The sequence below is a fragment of the Delphinapterus leucas genome, chromosome 8, assembly GCF_059928025.1.
Source record: "Delphinapterus leucas isolate spDelLeu-1000000601 "Yukka" chromosome 8, BTC_Dleu_Yukka2, whole genome shotgun sequence".
NCBI classification, from domain to species: Eukaryota; Metazoa; Chordata; class Mammalia; order Artiodactyla; family Monodontidae; genus Delphinapterus; species Delphinapterus leucas.
The window spans coordinates 34,071,795-34,093,191 of NC_143136.1; the positions used below are offsets into that span (position 1 = coordinate 34,071,795).

At 36.9% G+C, this 21,397-nt stretch overlaps 1 protein-coding gene and 1 non-coding gene across 10 annotated transcripts in view; one reads left to right on the forward strand and one right to left on the reverse strand.

Moving 5' to 3' along the window:
* Positions 1-21,397, forward strand: part of ALS2 (alsin Rho guanine nucleotide exchange factor ALS2) — an 87,175-nt gene that overhangs the window by 44,138 nt on the left and 21,640 nt on the right. For all 9 annotated transcript variants that reach the window (XM_089916501.1, XM_089916495.1, XM_022567422.3 and 6 more), the window contains 10 exons: positions 665-845; positions 2,946-3,011; positions 7,199-7,361; positions 11,254-11,385; positions 11,790-11,918; positions 12,288-12,358; positions 12,757-12,823; positions 18,886-19,088; positions 19,208-19,273; positions 20,307-20,405. In XM_089916501.1, coding sequence (XP_089772627.1) covers positions 665-845; positions 2,946-3,011; positions 7,199-7,361; positions 11,254-11,385; positions 11,790-11,918; positions 12,288-12,358; positions 12,757-12,823; positions 18,886-19,088; positions 19,208-19,273; positions 20,307-20,405 — 1,177 coding nt within the window. The remainder of the gene's footprint in view (positions 1-664; positions 846-2,945; positions 3,012-7,198; positions 7,362-11,253; positions 11,386-11,789; positions 11,919-12,287; positions 12,359-12,756; positions 12,824-18,885; positions 19,089-19,207; positions 19,274-20,306; positions 20,406-21,397) is intronic.
* Positions 9,964-10,069, reverse strand: LOC115802185 (U6 spliceosomal RNA). Its single transcript, XR_004022585.1, has one exon. It is a non-coding gene; the product is annotated as a U6 spliceosomal RNA (small nuclear RNA).

The following is a 21,397-nucleotide window of genomic DNA, read 5'->3' on the forward strand; positions in this document are numbered from 1 at the left end:
CTCACTGCTTGGAGAAAAGTCCTCCAAATTGGGAGCTTTGGACTGGGAAAAAGCAATAATCTCCTGATGCCCTCTGTAAAGTTAAGAGTGACCAAGGCAGTCTGATTTTTGGATTGCTCTGTCTGCAGTGAAGGGTTGGGCTTGTCCAAGGGACAGGTAGAGCAGAAGTCAGTACAAAAGTTGAAAATGTTAACCAAGCTATAGCTATAGAAGTGAGTTTAATTCCTGGCTGTCACTAACCAGTTTTGTGAAATTAGATAATTCACTTCCTTTCTCTTGGCCTTAGATGACTTATCTTCAAAATGAGAGGAGAATTGGATTAGCACAGTGGTTCTCAAATTTGGCTGGTCTTCAGAATTTATTGGAAGGCACTTTTTTAAAAAAAATATATCCATCGGGGGATCCTAACTCTGGCCTACTGAGTCAGAATCTGTAGGGTCCTGTGAATGTTTTTAACAGGTTCCTCAAATGACTGGCTACCGTGATCTCTGAATTTGCCTTTTTTTTTTTTTAAACATTGATTATTTAGGCTCCATAGTTGAGAGTACATCTCAACATGTTAAGTATTTTTAGAAGAGGGAAATTCGTAATCTTGGTCATAAAAAAGTATTCAGATAATGAATCTTTCGGTTATGTTATCATCATCATCATCATTTTGTTCCAGAAAACTTGGGCACTGCAAGTACAGTCCAGCTATTGCAGGAGGTGGCAAGCCGGTTCAGCAAGCTGTGTTACCTAATTGGTCAACATGGAACCTCACTGAGCAGCTTCCTTCAGGGGATAAAGGAAGCCAGGAGTTTGGTCATCCTGAAGCATGCAAGTCTCTTCTTGGATAGTTATACAGAGTAAGTATCCAGTCCTGTGTCATGTTGAGTCTCTGCAGGGTTATTCTGCCAAGGAGAACAGTTCCTTAATCAAAAGAGACTAGATTAGGGAGAGTGCTATAATATAAGCTAATAGAAATTGCAAAGCAGCGTTTTAATCTTAAGACAACTATAGTTCTGCATTGCTAAAATTTTAGTTTGCTCTAAGAGGGGAAAAAAGATTTCAATATAATGCATTCTCAAATTTCCTTCTGTATTCTAGCAGAATGATTGACAGTGTACTTAGTTTACAAAAAAGTATTATAATAAATATGGTTCTTTGGAGAACAACTTTGTTTCCTGAAGTAAATTATACTAAAATTTGAGGAAATAGGTAACTAAGCAATTATTTTAAGACCAACTGTTGTTTGTAAATATGGAGCTCTTCCAGTGCCTGCTTTTCACTGTTGTGTACATGGAGAGTTTAAAGACCAAACTACCTTTAAAATAACGATATTTTTGTAATAAAACCTAAGATAGTGATCCAAGGTTCTTTTCATGTTTTTCAAGTAAAATATCCCAACTGTATTTGAAATTTTAAGTATTTCTCACTTTTTCTTATGTGAGGCATAATTTAAGTGTTATTTTAATGTTTATTAGGTCCTGCTGTTGATCTGAAGTGTAGATTTTAAAGTCACCCATAATCCTACCACCAGAAATAACCATTGTTAATAATCTTAGTGTATCTCCTTTCAGACTTAAGGCATATATGTGCAGATAGATGTATGTGATTTTAGGTCTAAGCAAAATTAAATATATTTGAAGCTATGGTCTGGGAGGAAATACCCTGATTAGAGTCTTTTAAGTCATCATATTTCAGATATAAAAAAAGTAGCATAATATGATACGAATTTACTTTTTTAAACTAGATTTTTTTGTGTGTGAAAGTTTCAGCTTTTACTAGTATTAATTTTTCTTTTTTGACTTGTACAGATCTCATAATGTATTTCTTCTTTTTCTGCTCTGATACATCAGGACTTATGCTTGGAAATGCTTTTATTTTGATACCTTGGGCTTTTTTTTTTAGTGTAATAATGTGTTCATATAGACCAGGCAAGTAAAAAAATCTTGATTTGTTTATGAATTTTTAAAATTATTATTTTTTTTAGAAGATGTTGGGGGTAGGAGTTTATTAATTAATTAATTTTTGCTGTATTGGGTCTTTGTTTCTGTGCGAGGGCTTTCTCTAGTTGTGGCAAGCGGGGGCCACTCTTCATCGTGGTGCACGGGCCTCTCACTATCGCGGCCTCTCTTGTTGCGGAGCACAGGCTCCAGACGCGCAGGCTCAGTAGTTGTGGCTCACGGGCCTAGTTGCTCCGCGGCATGTGGGATCCTCCCAGACCAGGGCTCGAACCCGTGTCCCCTGCATTAGCAGGCAGATTCTCAACCACTGCGCCACCAGGGAAGCGCACATTATTTTTAATCGTGGTAAAATAACACATAACATAAAATTTACCACTGTAACCATTTTTAAGTGTTCAGTACCTTGGGCTGGTTTTAGTAGGAATTTGCCTTCTCTCTCAAAATCAGTTGATTCCATTTGCCGGCCCAGGAGTGTGAAAGAAATGTACATGGTGCAAAGCAGTATTTCAAGAGTTATTCTTTAACTGTACATCAATACTTAACCAACATTTTCTAACCCTTTTTCACTTAAGCTCTTTTAACATATTTTCTTACCTTCTCTATTGTTTATTTCTGAAGACTTAATTGGGAAACCTAAAGAGAAGATTAGAGAAAATTTTTATTAAAAATCCAACAATTTTAGTCATCTTTTCTCATGTTTGTTAAGTTACCAAAGTAAAATCTACCAAGTAAATTCTCGCATCTTCTGCATAACTTTAGTCGTTTTAAAAAAATTCTTATTAACATCTTTACTGAAATGGCTTTTTTCTCCTGACTGTTGTGATCATGTAACCTGCCCTTCTCTTCACTCCTTTACAGTTCATGAATGTTAGCATCACAAAAGTTCTGAAACTTGCTGATGAGATTCCGAGAAGTATCTATTCCAGATGCATGTTCAAAAACTGAAGAGCAAATTTACTTTTTAATACTAATATACATGTGTTTTCTTTTTTGCTCAAGGTATTGCACATCTATTACAAATTTCCTGGTTATGGGAGGATTCCAGCTTCTTGCTAAGCCTGCCATGTAAGCAAATACATACTTTACAGTTATTATTCTAACAACCAAAGATCATGTTTTATAGCATTCTGTGTTTTTGAGTGCCCAGGAAAAGCTTTGACTTGGTCCTTGTGCCAAACAAATCAAAATGTAGACTTTCACTAAATCTTATAAAAGATAGGTGTTATTAGCTCCTTATTATCATTGGAAGTAGCATGGTATTGAAAAAGCCACAAGATCTGGGTCCTTCTTTACTGCTACCACTGATTATCCCCAAGACTTTGGACAGCTCTCCTCACCAAATTGAGCCTAACTTTTTTTCTCTGAAAAATGGGAATGTTCTCTCCCCAGTTGTGAGGAACAAATATTTATGTGATGGTACAGAGAAAAGTGCAAAGTGTTGCACAAATGGAAAGTTTTCGCATTTAGTCTCTGGATAAGTAATAAATATAAAAGCCCCTTGCATGAGCCAGTCATTCTGAACTGTGTAGTTTCTCAACAAGTGTTGACCTAGCAAGAAAGACAGGTTTAAAAAATCAGTTATATTTTAATAGTAAACATTTCAAATATATACTCACAACCAAGATTGAAGTTTAAACCCAGATGTCAGTGTTTTGCCATGTTTGCTTTTGATCTTATATCCTAATAGAATAGTAATGACTGTGTCTCATTTCTGGTTTTAAAGGGAATGCTTTTAATATTTCACCATTCAACATGATTGCCTTAGGGTTTTGGTAAATATTATTTATAGGGTTAAACAGCTCCCTTCTAAACCTTGAAGAGCAATTGATTTTTAAAAAATGTTAAATATCCTTGAGTTCCCAAGGTAAATTCAGTGCTCTTTATGTATTAGTCTTTTAATACATTTCTGGATTCAATTCGCTAATATTTAAGATGTTTGCATTTATGTGAATATGATGTTTTCTTTCTCTTCTGAACTTGCCCAGTTTTGGTAAGAGGATTGTACTAGTAGTTATAAAATGAGTTAGCGAGCTTCCTCTCTTTTTCTATCAAAGTACAGATGAGGATTATCTGTACTTTGAAGATTTGGTAGAAATCATCTGTTAAAAAGCATGGTCTTCAAGGGAGCATTTACTGTAGGGAGTTTTTAAGCTACTATTTGGTTTTTTTAATGAATAGGTCTGTTCAAGTCTTTATTCTTTCAGCTTCAATTGTTTATACTTTTCTGGAAAATTGTTTCAAATTTATTGGCATAATATTTTTGTCATTGTCTTAAGATGTGTTCACGTCTATAATTTGTTGTAACTCCTATTTTTCATCCCTATTATTATTTGAGCCTTTTATCTTTTTATCTTGGTCAGTCTTGTCAGCAGTTTACCCTTTTTTGTTACTCTTTTCAAAGATTAATCTGTAATTAATCCTTTCCTTTCTTTGTTTTCTGTTTCACTAATTTCTGTTTTTTATTTCCTTCTACTTCATGTTCACCTGTTCATGTCTTCATGTTCAACTTCATGAGTTTAGCATTTAGTTCATTAATTTTTCAATCTTTTAATTTTTCTAAAGTGCTCACCTAAGGCTATAAATTTCCCTCTAAGTGTTGCTTTAGCTGTATGTAAAAAGTTTTGATCCATTTTGTTTTTGTAGTCATTCAGTTCTAAATATTTCTCTGCTTTCCATCATGATTTGACTCATGTCACGTGCTCATTCATTTCCAAAATATAGGGGTTTGGCCTTATTTTTTTAATGACAGGTTAAAGAGTGTTATATTTTAAACTTATGTAGTAATTTTTAAATCCTTGATCTTGCTATTTTGTTTAATATTAATATTATGACACCGCTTTCTATTCTTTTACTTTTTAGCCCTTCTGTAATGTAACCTTCCTCTAGTATTTCAGAGTCGAGTTCTCAAGGGTTGACCTGATTCCTTGTTAGAGCAGCTAAAGCAAATGACATAAGTGAAAGCCTCTTGCGAGAGCCTAGACAGGTGGAAAGCAATTAATGAACTTTGGTTGATTCTGAGCTATGGAAGCAGATATTAAGTTTGGATTTGGGCAGCATTTCCTAAACAGTGGTTCGTGAACCCCAGGGTTTTACATAGTTAAAGGCAGTAATGACATTTTTTTAACTTCTATTTACAAAATCAGTAATTTAAGTTACTTTAAGGTATTCATTTAAAAAGAGAACACTTTGAGAATCTCTAGAGTATAGCTATTGAGCCCATGGGCAGTTAGTGAATCTGCCTAAGCTTTCATCACTTAGCTGGTTTATCACTTAGCCATTCACCTCAGGCTATCATCAGATATATATATTTTTAATATTGTGGTAAAATATACATAGCATTTATCATTTTAACCATTCCTAAGTGTATGGTTCTGTGGCATCAAGCACTTTCAGATGTTGTGTAAGCCACTGTCTCTACACAAAACTTATCATCCCCAATAAAAATTCTGTACCCATTAAACAGAGACTCCCCCCATCCCAGCCCCTGGTAACCTCTACTCCCTGTCTCTATGAATTTGCCTGCTCTAGGTACCATATAAGTGGAATCATAGTAGTTGTCCTATCTGGCTTACTTCCCTAAGTATAATGTTTTCAAGGTCCATCCATGTGGTAGCATATACCAAAATTTCATTTCATTATATGTCTGAATAATATTCGATTGTATGTATATACCACATTTTGATTATCCATTCATCTGTCAATGGACACTTGGGTGGTTTTTACCTTTAATATATTTATTTTTTGAGTAACAAGTGCAAACCTAGCCATATAAGGAAAGAGCAATATTGCCACTATTGGATTCAAAGCTCCCAAGAGAAGATAAGCTAAACAGAGTAGTTCAGGTTTTCTGAGAGCATACTAGGGCCCCTTTTGGGAAAGGCCTACAGGCAAGAACTTGAGTGAGTCCAGAAAGGTAATAGGGATTTACAAGTGTTGGAACATTTCTGGTCTAGTACTGGGCATCCAGAAGAAATGTGGTCAGAGGGAGTATGTGTTCACCATGTACCACCTCCATCTCTCAGGAGCAGGTCAAAGCAGAATACTTCTGGAGGGTTAAATAAGTTTCCCCAGCTGATCTCAGCAATAGGATGTGGTGGAGGAAGTAGGAACATCCAACAGGCCAATATAAACAAAAATCTGGGCCATGTTCCTCGGGGCACGCTCTCTTAATTGCATTATAAAACAGTCCACTTTGTGCCATTGAACTTATGGGTTCCTGGAAATTATTACACATTTTTCCATCTTTCTAAGATAATATTTTATAATTTCTGAGTTAAACATCTCTTTATTCCATAGTTCTCTAAGGGATTATAAAATTATTCACTTTTGCTTTATACTCTTGTGTGACATTGTTTCGTCTGAAGCCTTGTAGCTGAGAACTGTAGTGCTTGTAAAGCAGTCAGCGTGGTACCTGGCACAGAATTATTGTTCATTAAGTGGCAGATAATGAGTATTACTCTGTTCCACCAACTCTTACTACTTTACAGATCTTTTAAGTGTTTTAGTCTGTTGAGCATAGTCTCAATGGGTCACTAATCAGCCTTAAAATTTGCAGTAAAATTTTAATTATGAACTTATATATAATTGAATATAAAAACTAAATGTTGGCTTCAGTCTGAATGCTTTTGACAATGTCAACATTAAAATCTGCACATGTAATTTGCTTTACTGTTTCCTGTTAATTGTAGTACTGGTATCTACAGCTTTTTGTTACTGTCCTGTAATAAACTCTTATTATATGATAAACAATTTAAAAAAAAAGAAGAAATTAGAAGTATTTTAATATTCCACGCCAATTCTGTTAGAGCAAAGAGCGTTTTTTCCTCCAGTATTTCTGTGTAGCACAACTAATTAGAGCAGTTAGTCTTGCCATTTATTGCTGAAACTTCTGGCTTGGAAATTAACAGGTAAATGTGTCAGCTGGTCTCCAATTATTCCCTGAAACTGTGGGATGTATGATTCATTTCCTAGAACTTCAGGCACAAGCCTGTGATTAACCATCTCTATTACAGAGTTACTATTGCTACCATTTGCTACTTTTTATACCCCCAAATCCCATTTTATAGGCAGGGAAATTCTTTTAATTACGTCTGGTTTATTTCATTGTATTAATCTTCTGGTGCTTTCTTTCATAGCACCTAAAAATGTACATTTTGAAAAAAGTAGTATCAAGTGAAATATTTCTACTCAATATCATGCATGTCGTCAGTACCAAAATGATTAACTGAATCCCTGTTTTTCTCTACCTTCAGTGATTTCCTAAATAAAAACCAGGAACTATTGCAAGATTTATCAGAAGTGAATGATGAAAACACCCAATTGATGGAAATATTGAATACCCTGTTTTTCTTGCCAATCAGACGACTTCATAATTATGCCAAAGTTTTGCTAAAGCTTGCTACTTGTTTTGAAGTGGTAAGCTCTCATGTATACCTCCTTTGGACACTTGGGAAGTCAAGGATCATAGTTTGTTTGTTTGTTTGTTTGAATTATGCTACCCCAAGATCTGGAACTACACTAATTTAGTATTTATAATGTGTCTAAATTTATTTTTCTTCAGGGAAATGAAAGAAGAAAGTATGACTGTAGGTATATCTAGTGTTTGCTGTAGATTCAGTTTCCTCTCAGGACCTTAACAAGATTAATTTTATTCATTTTATGAAAGTCTAAAGTTGAGACCCAGTTGTGCTACTCATTCAATAGTTGTCCAAGTTTGAGTACACACTGAGTACAATTACACAGAGCTGTTTAAAACCCTGGCTTCCTATATAATGACTCACAGTTGTACGGCAGTGTCGTCAGCACCCAGCCTGGACTCATGATAGACTTATGCCAGGTATTTGGGTCACCTTGGCATATGCTATGAGAAATCACAGTGTTACAGGATTTTCTCAAATGTTAATGAGTTCACTTTCTGTATTAAATTAGTTAGGTGGAGTCCTAGAAAATTAGCACTGCTCTAGGATATGGGTGTATGTTAAAGCTGGTCCTAAGGCAGTCACCTTTGAAATTGTACTGAAATGTGTTGTTTTATTTTGTTTCCATTCTGAAGGGCTCTAGAGAAACCATAATGATTCTAGTGTTTCTTATAGTTCAGGATTTTTCAAATCTTGGAATCTATCTCCTTCTCTGGACAGATATTGTCTCCAGAGTGATCTAGGAATTGATGTGGCCTTTCTACGTTTGATCCTACTGTGGTCTTGTGGGTCTGTTCTTTTGTCTGGTTTCAGTGTTACCCCAAACTGATCTAATTTCAGCTATGAAGGTTTGAGCTACACAAATATCCCAATGAGATACAGATTTCACTCAGTATGTCCTTAATTAATCAAAAATCAGCTAGATCAGCTTGGAATTGTTCAGAGTCTGATACTGTACTATTTCCAGTCTGAAGAGTCCTAATTCTGTGTAAAAAATCCACACTCTTTTAGTTTGGAATTAAAGGCCCTTCACAGTCTGATACTCTCTTTTGTTTCTAGCCTTATAGTCTACCCTGTGTCCTACATGTTAGTTCAGATTCCCTGGATATAGTTCTCATATGCTTTATATTTCCTCTATCCTCATTATGGGAAACCTTCAAGGCTTAAGTCAGAAATCTTTTTCTCATGAAAATGAAGCCCTCTCTGACCATACTCCACTCCTTTCCCTGCCCATCTCTTATTCCCTTCTCTGTGTTTTGCTAGTACTTTATGTCCCCATTATTTTCTTATCACATTATGTCGGTGATCCTCAGCCAGGGTTGGGGATCAAAATCGTCTGTGTTTTTCAAAACACGTGGCTATGTTCCATCACTGCGAATTGTTATTTAGTAAGTGTAAGGTATAGCTGAGGCATTATATGTGTATAAAATTCTTTAAATAAAAATAATACCTAATATTTATTAAATGCACTCCATGTGCCATGTACTGTTCTAAGCATGTTATATATATTCATTTAATCCCCACATCGACTCTGTGAAATAGATATTATTACTATCATCCCCCTTTTTCAGATGAGAGAATTGAGGCATAGCTGAGAATTGGTAGAGCTAGAATTCATATCAGAGCATTCTGGCTCCAGAGTCTCTTCCTCTGACTATTTTACTATATTGTCTCTTCCAATAACCTATTAACAAAACCAATGTATTATTCTGGTATGTTATATGTTTTTCTGTCTTCTCTGCCTAGTTATAAGCTCCCAGAAGACAAAGATTGTGCCTTACTTATTTTTTTATCCCTAGCATTCAACAGAATATTCCATATGTAGTAGGTACCATTAAATGTTCCTTAAATGAATGGAAAAACATGGATATGGATGACTGAGAACTGTGGAATGTAAAGTAATTACGAATGTGAGGAATCATCTTTTCATCTTACCTCGTCCTCACTCTCCACAGGACACTGCAATTATACCCTATCCCGTGGTTGGTTCTCAAAGCTGGGTCACAGACACCTGGGGGCTCTAGAGACCCTTGCAGGAGATGGCAGGGTCAAACTGTCTTCAGGACAGCACTAAGACATTTGCTGATTACGCTGTGTTGTCCTTTGCACTGATGGCGCAGAGATAAAGATGGGCCAAACTGCTGGCCCCTTAGCATGAATCAAGGCAGGGGCACCAAACTATACTCAGTCATTGTGTTCTTTGCTGGCATGTACTTGCAGTTAAAAAACAAAATAAACAAACGAAAAATTGCCAGTTTCACTTAAAAAACATTCTTGGTAAAGCAGTAAAAATTATCCTTTTTAACATCAACCACTGAGTATACATCTTTAAAAAAAAGAGAGAGAGATAATTGACATATAACATTTTATTAGTTTCAGGTATACAACATAGTGATTCAATATATGTACATATTATGAAATGACCACAGTAAGTCTAGTTAAATTTATCACCACACACAGAAATACAACATCTTTTTAATATTCTGCATGATGAAATGGGGAGTACACAGAAAGCAGCTCTGCTGCATCCCAAAGTATGAATGTTTTTCAAGGAAAAGCACACGATTGAGATCGTTTGAGTTGAAAGCTGCCTTTTTCTTTTAAATGTGGAACGCTTCACGAATTTGCACGTCATCCTTGCTCAGGGGCCATGCTAATCTTCTGCTTATAGTTCCAATTTTAGTATATGTGCTGCTGAAGCAGCACTTTTTTTTTTTTTTTAACTTGAAAGAACAATTGACAGATAAACTGTGGTTATTCAGACTTGGGTATTTGACAGATACTTTCTCAAAAAAGGGGATTAAATGAGCCTGTCACTTCAAGGAGAACAACTGACAGTATTTGTTGCCAATGATAAAATCTGAATTTTTAAGCAAAAATTAAAATGTGGAAAACGTGTGTATCACTGCAAGCTTGGCATTTTTCCAATATTTAAAGACTTTCTGATGAGATTGGTGATGATTTAATGTGCTTTTTGATACAATAAAATGTATCAACATTTGGAAGATCTGCATAATTCACTGAACCAGTATTTTTCAAATGTCCAATTCACACGTTATAAAATCATGCATAGGTTTTAAAAAAAAATCTATTCAAAATGTAGGATAGACCAGTGAATTTTAATGTAACAGGATACAAAGAGTTTGATGTAGTTTCAGATTCCACATTTTAGCTACTCTTTAAGAAACTACCACTTAACAAGTTTTGGTATAGTTTCAAAGGAGAATATCCACAATTATATGAAATGGCTATTAAAATCCTCCTCCCTTTTCCGACTAAATATCTTTAAAAGGAAGATTTTCTTCATTTATTTCAAATAAAGAATCTTAACAGATTAAATGCGGTGGCAGATATGAAAATGCAGCTGTCATCTTTTAAGTCAGATAATAAAGAGATTGGAAAAGATGTAGAACAATGCCACTTTTCTCATGAAACATTTTTTTGTTTTGGAAATTTTAGTTATTTTTTCATTAAAAATGTTATTGTATTGGAAGTGAGTTATTAAAGATATAAAGTTTTTTAAACTTTATTCTCTGATATGGTAAATATCAGGAGATAATAACCCACAGAAGCAAAACAGAGAGATCCTGAGACCAAAACCCCTGAGAATTCCTGGCCTATCCTGAGTTCTCTGCTGCTCTCGTCACTGATAACTGTCAGTGTATATTTCTTTTCCCCTTGAGTTCTTCCCCTATTTCATATGTACCTGTATGTGGTAGGATTTTCTGGAACCAGTCTTCTTTTTCCTCAGCTCCCTTTAGTGTACCATATCTGTTCTTAGGCTGGCTTCCCTCCCTAAATTATTACTACATATCTAAACCACACTGAGTCTACAAATTCTGGACAATTGTTTTATATTCTTTTTTCCCTCCTTAATTATTGGCCTCTAGACATCTCCAGAATACCAGAAACTGCAGGATTCCAGTTCTTGTTATGAGTCTCTTGCTCTCCATCTCGGCAGGAAAAGGAAGGAAGCAGAATACACACTGGGTTTCTGGAAGACCTTTCCTGGAAAAATGACGGTAAACTGTGCCAATTGTTGATATCCCAGCAAACAGCAGGCTTATCCATAACAGCTGCCATAATTTTCTCGGTTTCTCACTTATTTATGGTAATTAATGCTTTAATGACCCCTTTTCTAAGGGCAGCTAAGGACCACAGCAGTGGGGGCTTTAAATATCAAAACCTTCCCTCATGGCTAGGAATCCTTTCTGAATATGTCTCTCCCTCTTTTGTTTGTTCCTATCTTTTTATTTTCCTTTGAGCACTGATTTTGTGAAATGTTTGGATCCCGTCTGAATTTAGGTTTAACACCAAGCTAAGCTGTGACCAACAAATTCTCCTTAATGTCATTTGTATCTTTTTCATCTTCTCTTTGCAGAAAATAATTTTGATACTTCAATTTTGTATTTGTTTTTAATACCAGGATTCCTTGAGGAAGCCAGAGCGTCGACTGCTGTGTGAGAGCAGTAACCGGGCCCTGTCTCTGCAGCATGCTGGGAGGTTTTCTGTGAATTGGTTCATTCTCTTTAATGATGCCCTAGTCCATGCCCAGGTATGCTGGATTCCTAACCTTAAAAGAGGCCCTGGAAGGTGCAGTGCTATGAGTATTTAATTAATCGTAGTATCAGTTTATTTTACAAACTATTGTGATTTTACTGAAACTCTTGAGTAAAAGAGACTGTTTAGCTTACTTTTGTGGTACCGGCCAGATTTCAGGGAGCTTTTTTAGTTTCCAACTTGAAAATGAGTGTCAGCCATCTGAAGGGGTCCTTGCAGCAGACATGGCGAGACCATTGGGGTTAGTTATGTTATGGCGACTATGTGGCTGAGGTGGACTTAACCATTTGAAAGGGGTTCTGCAGCAGCGACCCCAGGGCCCACATGGGCTTTCTCAGATGTGTCTCCATGTTCTTTATTTCAGTTCTCCACACACCATGTTTTCCCTTTGGCCACACTGTGGGCAGAGCCACTTTCTGAAGAAGCTGGTGGTGTGTAAGTGTCCCCCCAACCTCATTCCCTTCCTCTGTTACTTAGCCAGTTTGTTTCCTTAGACATGAATAAAATGGGAAGGCTCAGGAGGCCTCCCCATTCTGCACAAGAAGGCTTACCCTCCCAGTACGTAGGTAGTAAGTGCCCTGCTGTGAAGAGCATGACAAATCATGACAAGTGGTGGAAGGGCTTCTCCATTGTTCTCATCCCCATAGTTTAACCCAGAGAAATAACTGTGTCCTTTTCCCACCGTGGAAACCACACCCAGAGCATTGAATATATTTAAATTTAATTGACTTCTGATCCCTTTGAAATAAACAAGTTGCTTTTCATATTTGAGGATTGATGTTGTAATGACAGGTTGTCATACTTACTGATCTTTATCCTTGTGAACGTTTTAGGAATGGCCTAAAGATAACTACACCCGAGGAGCAGTTCACTCTCATTTCATCAACACCCCAGGAAAAGGTTAGTCCATCATGGTGTTTTCTTTCCATCTTTGGCCTGGCTCTTTCTGTCTCTTATGGTGGTAAGAAAGAAATAAAAATTGTTCTTGCTTGTCTAATGATCCATAATTATGTCTGATAAATCTTCATTAAACCAAGACTGTAGAATTTTGTTGTTGCTGTTCTTTATTTTATTTTATTTTTTTATACAGCAGGTTCTTATTAGTTATCTATTTTATACATATTGGTGTATACATATCAGTCCGAGCCTCCCAATTCATCACACCACCACCACCACTTTCCCCCCTTGGTGTCCATACGTTTGTTCTCTACATCTGTGTCTCTATTTCTGCCTTGCAAACCAGTTCATCTGTACCATTTTTCTAGATTCCACATATACGCATTTATATATGATATTTGTTTTTCTCTTTCTGACTTACTTCACTCTGTATGATGGTCTCTGAGTCCATCCGCATCTCTACAAATGACCCAATTGCCTTCCTTTTTATGGCTGAGTAATATTCCATTGTATATATTACCACATCTTCTTTATCCATTCGTCTGTCGATGGGCATTTACGTTGCTTCCAAGTACTGGCTATTGTAAATAGTGCTGCAATGAACATTGGGGTGCATGTGTCTTTTTTTTTTTTTTTTTTTGCGGTACGTGGGCCCCTCACAGCCGCGGCCTCTCCCATTGTGGACCACAGGCTCCGGACGCACAGGCCCAGCGGCCACGGCCCACGGGCCCAGCCCCTCTGCGGCATGCGGGATCCTCCCTGACCGGGGCACAAACCCCCGTCCCCTGCATTGGCAGGCAGACTCCCAACCGCTGCGCCACCAGGGAAGCCCCCCATGTGTCTTTTTGAATTATGGTTTTCTCTGGGTATATGCCCAGTAGTGTGATTGCTGGATCATACAGTAATTCTATTTTTAGTTTTGTAAGCAACCTCCATACTGTTCTCCATAGTGGCTGTATCAATTTACATTCCCAGCAACAGTGCAAGAGGGTTCCCTCTCCAGCATTTGTTTGTAGATTTTCTGATGATGCCCATTCTAACTGGTGTGAGGTGATACCTCATTGTAGTTTTGATTTGCTTTCTATTTTGGAGATGAATCCTTTGTCCATTGATTCATTTGCAAATATTTTCTCCCATTCTGAGGGTTGTCTTTTCGTCTTGTTTATAGTTTCCTTTGCTTTGCAAAAGCTTTTAAGTTTCATTACGTCCCATTTGTTTATTTTTGTTTTTATTTCCATTACTCTAGGAGGTGGGTCAAAAAAGATCTTGCTGTGATTTACCTTAAAGAGTGTTCTTCCTATGTTTTCCTCTAAGAGTTTTATAGTGTCTGGTCTTACGCTTAGGTCTTTAATCCATTTAGAGTTTAGTTTTGTGTATGGTGTTAGGGAGTGTTCTAAGTTCATTCCTTTGCATGTAGCTGTCCAGTTTTCCCAGCACCACTTATTGAAGAGACTGTCTTTTCCCCATTGTATGTCCTTGCCTCCTTTGTCATAGATTAGTTGACCATAGTTGTGTGGGTTTATCTCTGGGCTTTCTATCCTGTTCCATTGATCTATATTTCTGTTTTTGTGCAAGTACCATTTTGTCTTGATTACTGTAGCTCTGTAGCATAATTTGAAGTCGGGGAGCCTGATTCCTCCAGCTCCATTTCTCTTTCTCAAGATTGCTTTGGCCATTCCAGGTCTTTTGGGTCTCCATACAAATTTAAAAATTTTTTGTTCTAATTCTGTAAAAAATGCCATTGGTAATTTGATCGGGATTGCATTGAATCTGTAGATTGCTTTGGGTAGTACAGTCATTTTCACAATATTGATTCTTCCAATCCAAGACCATGGTATATCTCTCCATCTGTTTGTGTCATCTTTGATTTCTTTCATCAGTGTCTTATAGTTTTCTGAGTACAGGTCTTTTACCTCCTTAGGTAGGTTTATTCCTAGGTATTTCATTCTTTTTGTTGCAGTGGTGAATGGGATTGTTGCCTTAATTTCTCTTTCTGATCTTTTGTTGTTAGTGTATAGGAATACAAAAGATTTCTGTGCTTTAATTTTGTATCCTGCCACTTTACCAGATTCATTGATTAGCTCTAGTAGTTTTCTGGTGACATCTTCAGGATTCTCTATGTATGGTATCATGTCATCTGTAAACAGTGACAGTTTTACTTCTTCTTTTTCCAATTTGTATTCCTTTTATTTCTTTTTCTTCTCTGATTGCTGTGGCTAGGACTTCCAAAACTATGCTGAATAAGAGTGGTGAGAGTGGACATCCTTGTCTTCTTCCTGATCTTAGAGGAAATACTTTCAGGTTTTCAGCATTGAGAATGATGTTTGCTGTGGGTTTGTCTTATATGGCCTTTATTATGTTGAGGTAGGTTCCCTCTTTGCCCACTTTCTGGATAGTTTTTATCATAAATACGTGTTGAGTTTTGTCAAAAGCTTTTTCTGAATCTATTGAGATGATCATATGGTTTTTATTCTTCAATATGTTAATATGGTGTATCACATTGATTGGTTTGCATACATTGAAGAATCCTTGCACCCTGGGATAAATCCCACTTGATCATGGTGTGTGGTCCTTTTAACGTGTTGTTGGATTCTGTCTGCTAGCATTTTGTTGAGGATTTTTGCATCTATATTCATCAGTGATATTCGTCTGTAATTTTCTTTTTTTGTAGTATCTTTGTCTGGTTTTGGTATCGGGGTGATGGTGGCCTCGTACAATGAGTTTGGGAGTGTTCCTTCCTCTGCAATTTTTTGGAGGAGTTTGAGAAGGATGGGTGTTAGCTCTTCTCTAAATGTTTGATAGAATTCACCTGGGAAGCCATCTGGTCGTGGACTTCTGTTTGTTAGAAGATTTTTAATCACAGTTTCAATTTCATTACTTGTGATTGGTGTGTTCATATTTTCTATTTCTTCCTGGTTCAGCCTTGGAAGGTTATACCTTTCTAAGAATTTGTCCATTTCTTCCATGTTGTCCATTTTACAGGCATAAAGTTGCTTGTAGTAGTATCTTATGATGCTTTGTACTTCTGCGGTGTCTGTTGTAACTTCTCCTTTTTCATTTCTAATTTTATTGATTTGAGTGCTCTCCCTCTTTTTCTTGCTGAGTCTGGCTAATGGTTTATCAATTTTGTTTATCTTCTTGGTGAGTCTGGCTAATGGTTTATCAATTTTGTTTATCTTCTCAAAGACCCAGCTTTTAGTTTTATTGATCTTTGCTATTGTTTTCTTTGTTTCTGTTTCATTTATTTGTGCTCTGATCTTTATGATTTCTTTCCTTCTACCTAACTTTGGGTTTTGTTTGTTCTTGTTTCTCTAGTTCCTTTAGGTGTAAGGTTAGATTTTTTTTTTGGCAATTCAAATTTTTTTACTTAAAGTTATTATAAAATATTGGTTATATTCCCTGTGCTATACAACATATACTTGTAGTTTATTTATTTTATATGTAGTAGCTTGTACCTCTTAATCCCCTACCCTTACCTTGCCACTTCCCCCTTCCCTCTCCCCTCTCCCCACTGGTAACCACTAGTTTGTTTGGTTAGATTGTTTATTTGAGATTTTTCTTGTTTCTTGAGGTAGAATTGTAATGCTATAAACTTCTCTCTTAGAACTGCTTTTGCTGCATCGCGTAGGTTTTTGATTGTCGTGTTTTCATTGTCATTTGTCTCTAGGTATTTTTTGATTTCCTCTTTGATTTCTTCAGTGATCTCTTGGTTATTTAGTGATGTATTGTTTAGCTTCCATGTGTTTGTGTTTTTTATGTTCTTTTCCCTGTAATTTATTTCTAATCTCGTAGCGTTGTGGTCGGAAAAGATGCTGGCTATGATTTAAATTTAGCAAGACTTGATTTGTGACCCAAGATGTGATCTATCCTGGAGAACGTTCTGTGTGCACTTGAGAAGAAAGTGTAATCTGCTGTTTGTGGATGGAATCCCCTATAAATATGAATTAAGTCCATCTGGTCTATTTTGTCATTTAAAGCTTCTGTTTCCTTAGTAATTTTCTGTCTGGATGATCTGTCCATTGGGGTAAGTGAGGTGTTAAAGTCCCCCACTATTATTGTGTTACTGTCGATTTCCTGTTTTATAGCTGTTTGCATTTGCCTTATGTACTGAGGTGCTCCTATGTTGGGTGCATATATATTTATAATTGTCATATCTTCCTCTTGGGTTGATCCCTTGACCATTATGTAGTGTCTTTCCTTGTCTCTTGTAACATTCTTTGTTTTAAAGTCTATTTTATCTGATATGAGTATTGCTACTCCAGCTTTCTTTTGATTTCCATTTGCATGGAGTATCTTTTTCCATCCCCTCACTTTCACTCTATATGTGTCCCTAGATCTGAAGTGGGTCTCTTGTAGACAGCATATACATGAGCCTTGTTTTTGTATCCATTCAGTGAGCCTGTGTCTTTTTGTTGGAGCATTTAATCCATTCACATTTAAGGTATTTATGGATATGTAGGTTCCTATTACCATTTTCTTAATTGTTTTGGGTTTGTTTTTGTAGGTCCTTTTTTTAAAAAAATTAATTTATTTAATTTATTTATTTTTGGCTGCACTGGGTCTTTGTTGCTGCGCACAGGCTTTCTGTAGTTGTGGCGAGCGGGGGCTACTCTTCCTTGCGGTGCACGGGCTTCTCATTGCAGTGGCTTCTCTTGTTGCAAAGCATGGGCTCTAGGTGCCTGGGCTTCAGTAGTTGTGGCATGTGGGCTCAGTAGTTGTGGTTCATGGACCCCAGAACACAGGCTCAGTAGTTGTAGCGCAAGGGCTTAGTTGCTCCGCGACATGTGGCCTCTTTCCAGACCAGGGCTTGAACCTGTGTCCCCTGCATTGGCAGGTGGATTCTTAATCACTGCATTGGCAGGTGGATTCTTAATCACATACATAGTGTATGTTAGAGAAGTTCCTTTAGCATTTGTTGTAGAGCTGGTTTGGTGGTGCTGAATTCTCTTAGCTTTTGTTTGTCTGTAAAGCTTTTGATTTCTCCATCGAATCTGAATGAGATCCTTGCCGGGTAGAGTAATCTTGGTTGTAGCTTCTTCCCTTTCACCACTTTAAATATATCATGCCACTCCCTTCTGGCTTGCAGGGTTTCTGCTGAGAAATCAGCTGTCAACCTTATGGGAGTTCCCTTGTATGTTATTTGTCATTTTTCCCTTACGGCTCTTAATTATTTTTCTTTAATTTTTGTCAGTTTGATTACTATATGTCTCAGTGTGTTTCTTCTTGGGTTTATCCTGCCTGGGACTCTCTGTGCTTCCTGGACTTGGGTGGCTATTTCCTTTCCCATGTTAGGGAAATTTTTGACTATAATCTCTTCAAATATTTTCTTGGGTACTTTCTCTCTCCCCCTTCTGGGACCCCTATAATGCAAATGTTCGTGTGTTTAATGTTGTCCCAGAGGTCTCTTAGGTTGTCTCCATTTCTTTTCATTCTTTTTTCTTTATTCTGTTCTGTGGCAGTGAATTCCACCATTCTGTCTTCCAGGTCACTTATCCATTCTTCTGCCTCAGTTATTCTGCTATTGATTCCTTCTAGTGTATGTTTCATTTCAGTTATTGTGTTGTTCATCTCTGTTTGTTTGTTCTTTAATTCTTCTAGGTGTTTGTTCTTTAATTCTTCTAGGTCTTTGTTAAACATTTCTTGCAGTCTTCTCGATCTTTGCCTCCATTCTTTTTCCAAGGTCCTGGATCATCCTCACCATCATTATTCTGAATTCTTTTTCTTGAAGGTTGCCTATCTCCACTTTATTTAGTTGTTTTTCTGGGCTTTTATCTTGTTCCTTCATCTGGTACATAGTCCTCTGCCTTTTCATTTTGCCTATCTTTCTGTGAATGTGGTTTTTTTCCACAGGCTGCAAGATTCTAGTTCTTCTTGCTTCTCTGTTGTTGTTTTAGTGTAGCAATTTCAAACATAAAGCAGTTTATTTCAAGAGCCAATCAGTATTGCTCAATAAGGAGAGTATTAGGAGTCAGAAGTTTTTTCACACAAGGAAAGCTAGCAGGATTTAAAGCAGTGCTTGATGAGTTGTTGCCTTAAGCTTACTGAAATTTACTTTTTGCTCCTAGACAAAGTGGCTCCGGGCTATAAGCCAAGCTGTAGATCAGGCTTTGAGGGGGATGTCTGATTTTCCACCTTATGGAAGTGGCAGCAGCATTCAGAGGCAGGAACCACCCATTTCACGCAGTGCCAAATATACTTTCTACAAGGATCCTCGCCTAAAGGATGCAACCTATGATGGACGCTGGCTTTCAGGGAAGCCTCATGGCAGGTGAGAATGTTTACAGTTGGATTTATGCCTGGAGTCAGGATGGTAGTCTAAGTACTGCAAAAGTACTGATTATCAGAAACATTAATTGACATGTATTATTCTTTACTTATGCCTTCCAGAGGGGTTTTGAAGTGGCCAGATGGAAAGATCTATTCTGGCATGTTCAGGAATGGCTTGGAAGATGGGTAAGAACTTCGTGAACATGAGTGTAAATTCAACTACAGACTTAAATTATGTTATTTTGTGTTTAGAGTTATCTTCAAGACAGTTGGTAGAATTTTGTTTTGTGCTTTTGGAAGTGGATTAGGGCTTATAATGGACATGTATGAACATGAAGAGAGCTAGGAATCCAGGGTGCAGCCTTGATTTGTCTAGAATGAATCACTTACCTTGACAGCTGTGTTATCTCAGGTTACACAGCTTCCATCTGTTGACGTGGTACTGTGTTTTCTATCCATTTCTTAGTTGTAAAGACTGAGGACCTTGGGTAATGTTGATGTTGAGATTGTTGATATAGAAGTGCCCCCTTTACACAAAGGACATAGAGAAATTTTCCTTTCAGTAGTTTTAATTCATCTTTAATTTCTGTGATCTGTTGAAGGGGAAATCTTCTAAATGATATGGTATCCTAGTGGTACTCAAATGACACTATTTTTATATAAACTTATGTTTTCTAACACTGTAAATATATGGCAGTGAAGTATTTTGTATCATGTTAGAGAACTGATATATTTTACTATATCAAAAGATTATAATATAAATTGTGTAGGTGATTTTTTGTGTGTGTGATAATATAAATTTTTATGATGTCTTTTAATCTCCATTTAATAGAATTTCAGAATGAGAAGAGACTTGAGCTAATCTGATATACCCCCCTTATTACACAGTTGAGGGAGCTGGGTACCTGGATTTACCCAAGGTGATGCAGCTAATTAGTGGTGGAAATAGGCCTAAACCACAGGTTTTCTGTTTTTCATTGGACTTGGGATAAAACACCTAATTGATCTGTGTAGTGGTGTTGATGTCCCACTCGTCTAAGACTTGCCACATAGCTTAGGTAATAGATAACAGCTTAAATAAACCAAGACCCCGTTTACCCCTTTCCTCCTCTAGGTATCAACAGATCTTTTCTCTGTTCTTGTTATATTTGCCAGTGTATACACATAAAAGGTGAATATGGCATAATGCATCTTAAGATGTTTTTATTCCCCTTGGCAGGTATGGAGAATACAGAATCCCAAACAAAGCACTGAACAAAGAAGACCATTATGTGGGCCACTGGAAAGAAGGAAAAATGTGTGGTCAAGGAGTCTATAGGTAATAGCATTAGAAATGTTGCTGGACTGGTTGGTGTTGCTTTTTCAAAGAATCATTTAAACCTAAATGTTTGTGTAGCCAAAGTTTCCAAGCAGTAAGTTTTATTTATTCTTCTTATGACTGAAGCTATATAGAGTCTTCTTTAAAAGGTCAACCTCTCATCTATCACAAGATGAAAATATTAGGTTATTATTTAGTTCTTCACAAGACTGTGTAAACCTTGTAAACCATAACTTTCTCATAGAATCTCCTAAATATCTTGCTTGTAAATTTATCTTATATTTACTGCATGACTCTGATATGGACAAAGCCTGTCATTCTTTCAGAGATGACTCATTATTTCATTTTCCTGTAAGGGACTAAATACACATTTTTCCCCATGTTAACACAAAATACCGCCCACAACATCTTCAACTTCTTAGACTCGGCCATTCAAAACTGAGATTTTTATCTCAAGCCAAAACAATCTTGAGAAAGGAAAACGGAGCTGGAGGAATCAGGCTCCTGGACTTCAGACTATACTACAAAGCTGCAGTAGTCAAGACAGTATGGTACTGGCACAAAAACAGAAATATAGATCAATGGTACAGGATAGAAAGCCCAGAGATAAACCCACGCACATATGGTCGCCTAATCTATGATAAAGGAGGCAAGAACATACAATGGAGAAAAGACAGCCTCTTCAATAAGTGGTGCTGGGAAAACTGGACAGCTACATGTAAAAGAATGAAATTAGCACACTCCCTACCACCATACACAAACATAAACTCAAAATGGATTAAAGACCTAAATGTAAGGCCAGACACTATAAAACTCTTAGAGGAAAACATAGGCAGAACACTCTATGACATAAATCACAGCAAGATCCTTTTTGACCCACCTCCTAGAGAAATAGAAATAAAAACAAAAATAAACAAATGGGACCTAATGATACTTAAAAGCTTTTGCACAGCAAAGGAAACTATAAATAAGACGAAAAGACAACCCTCAGA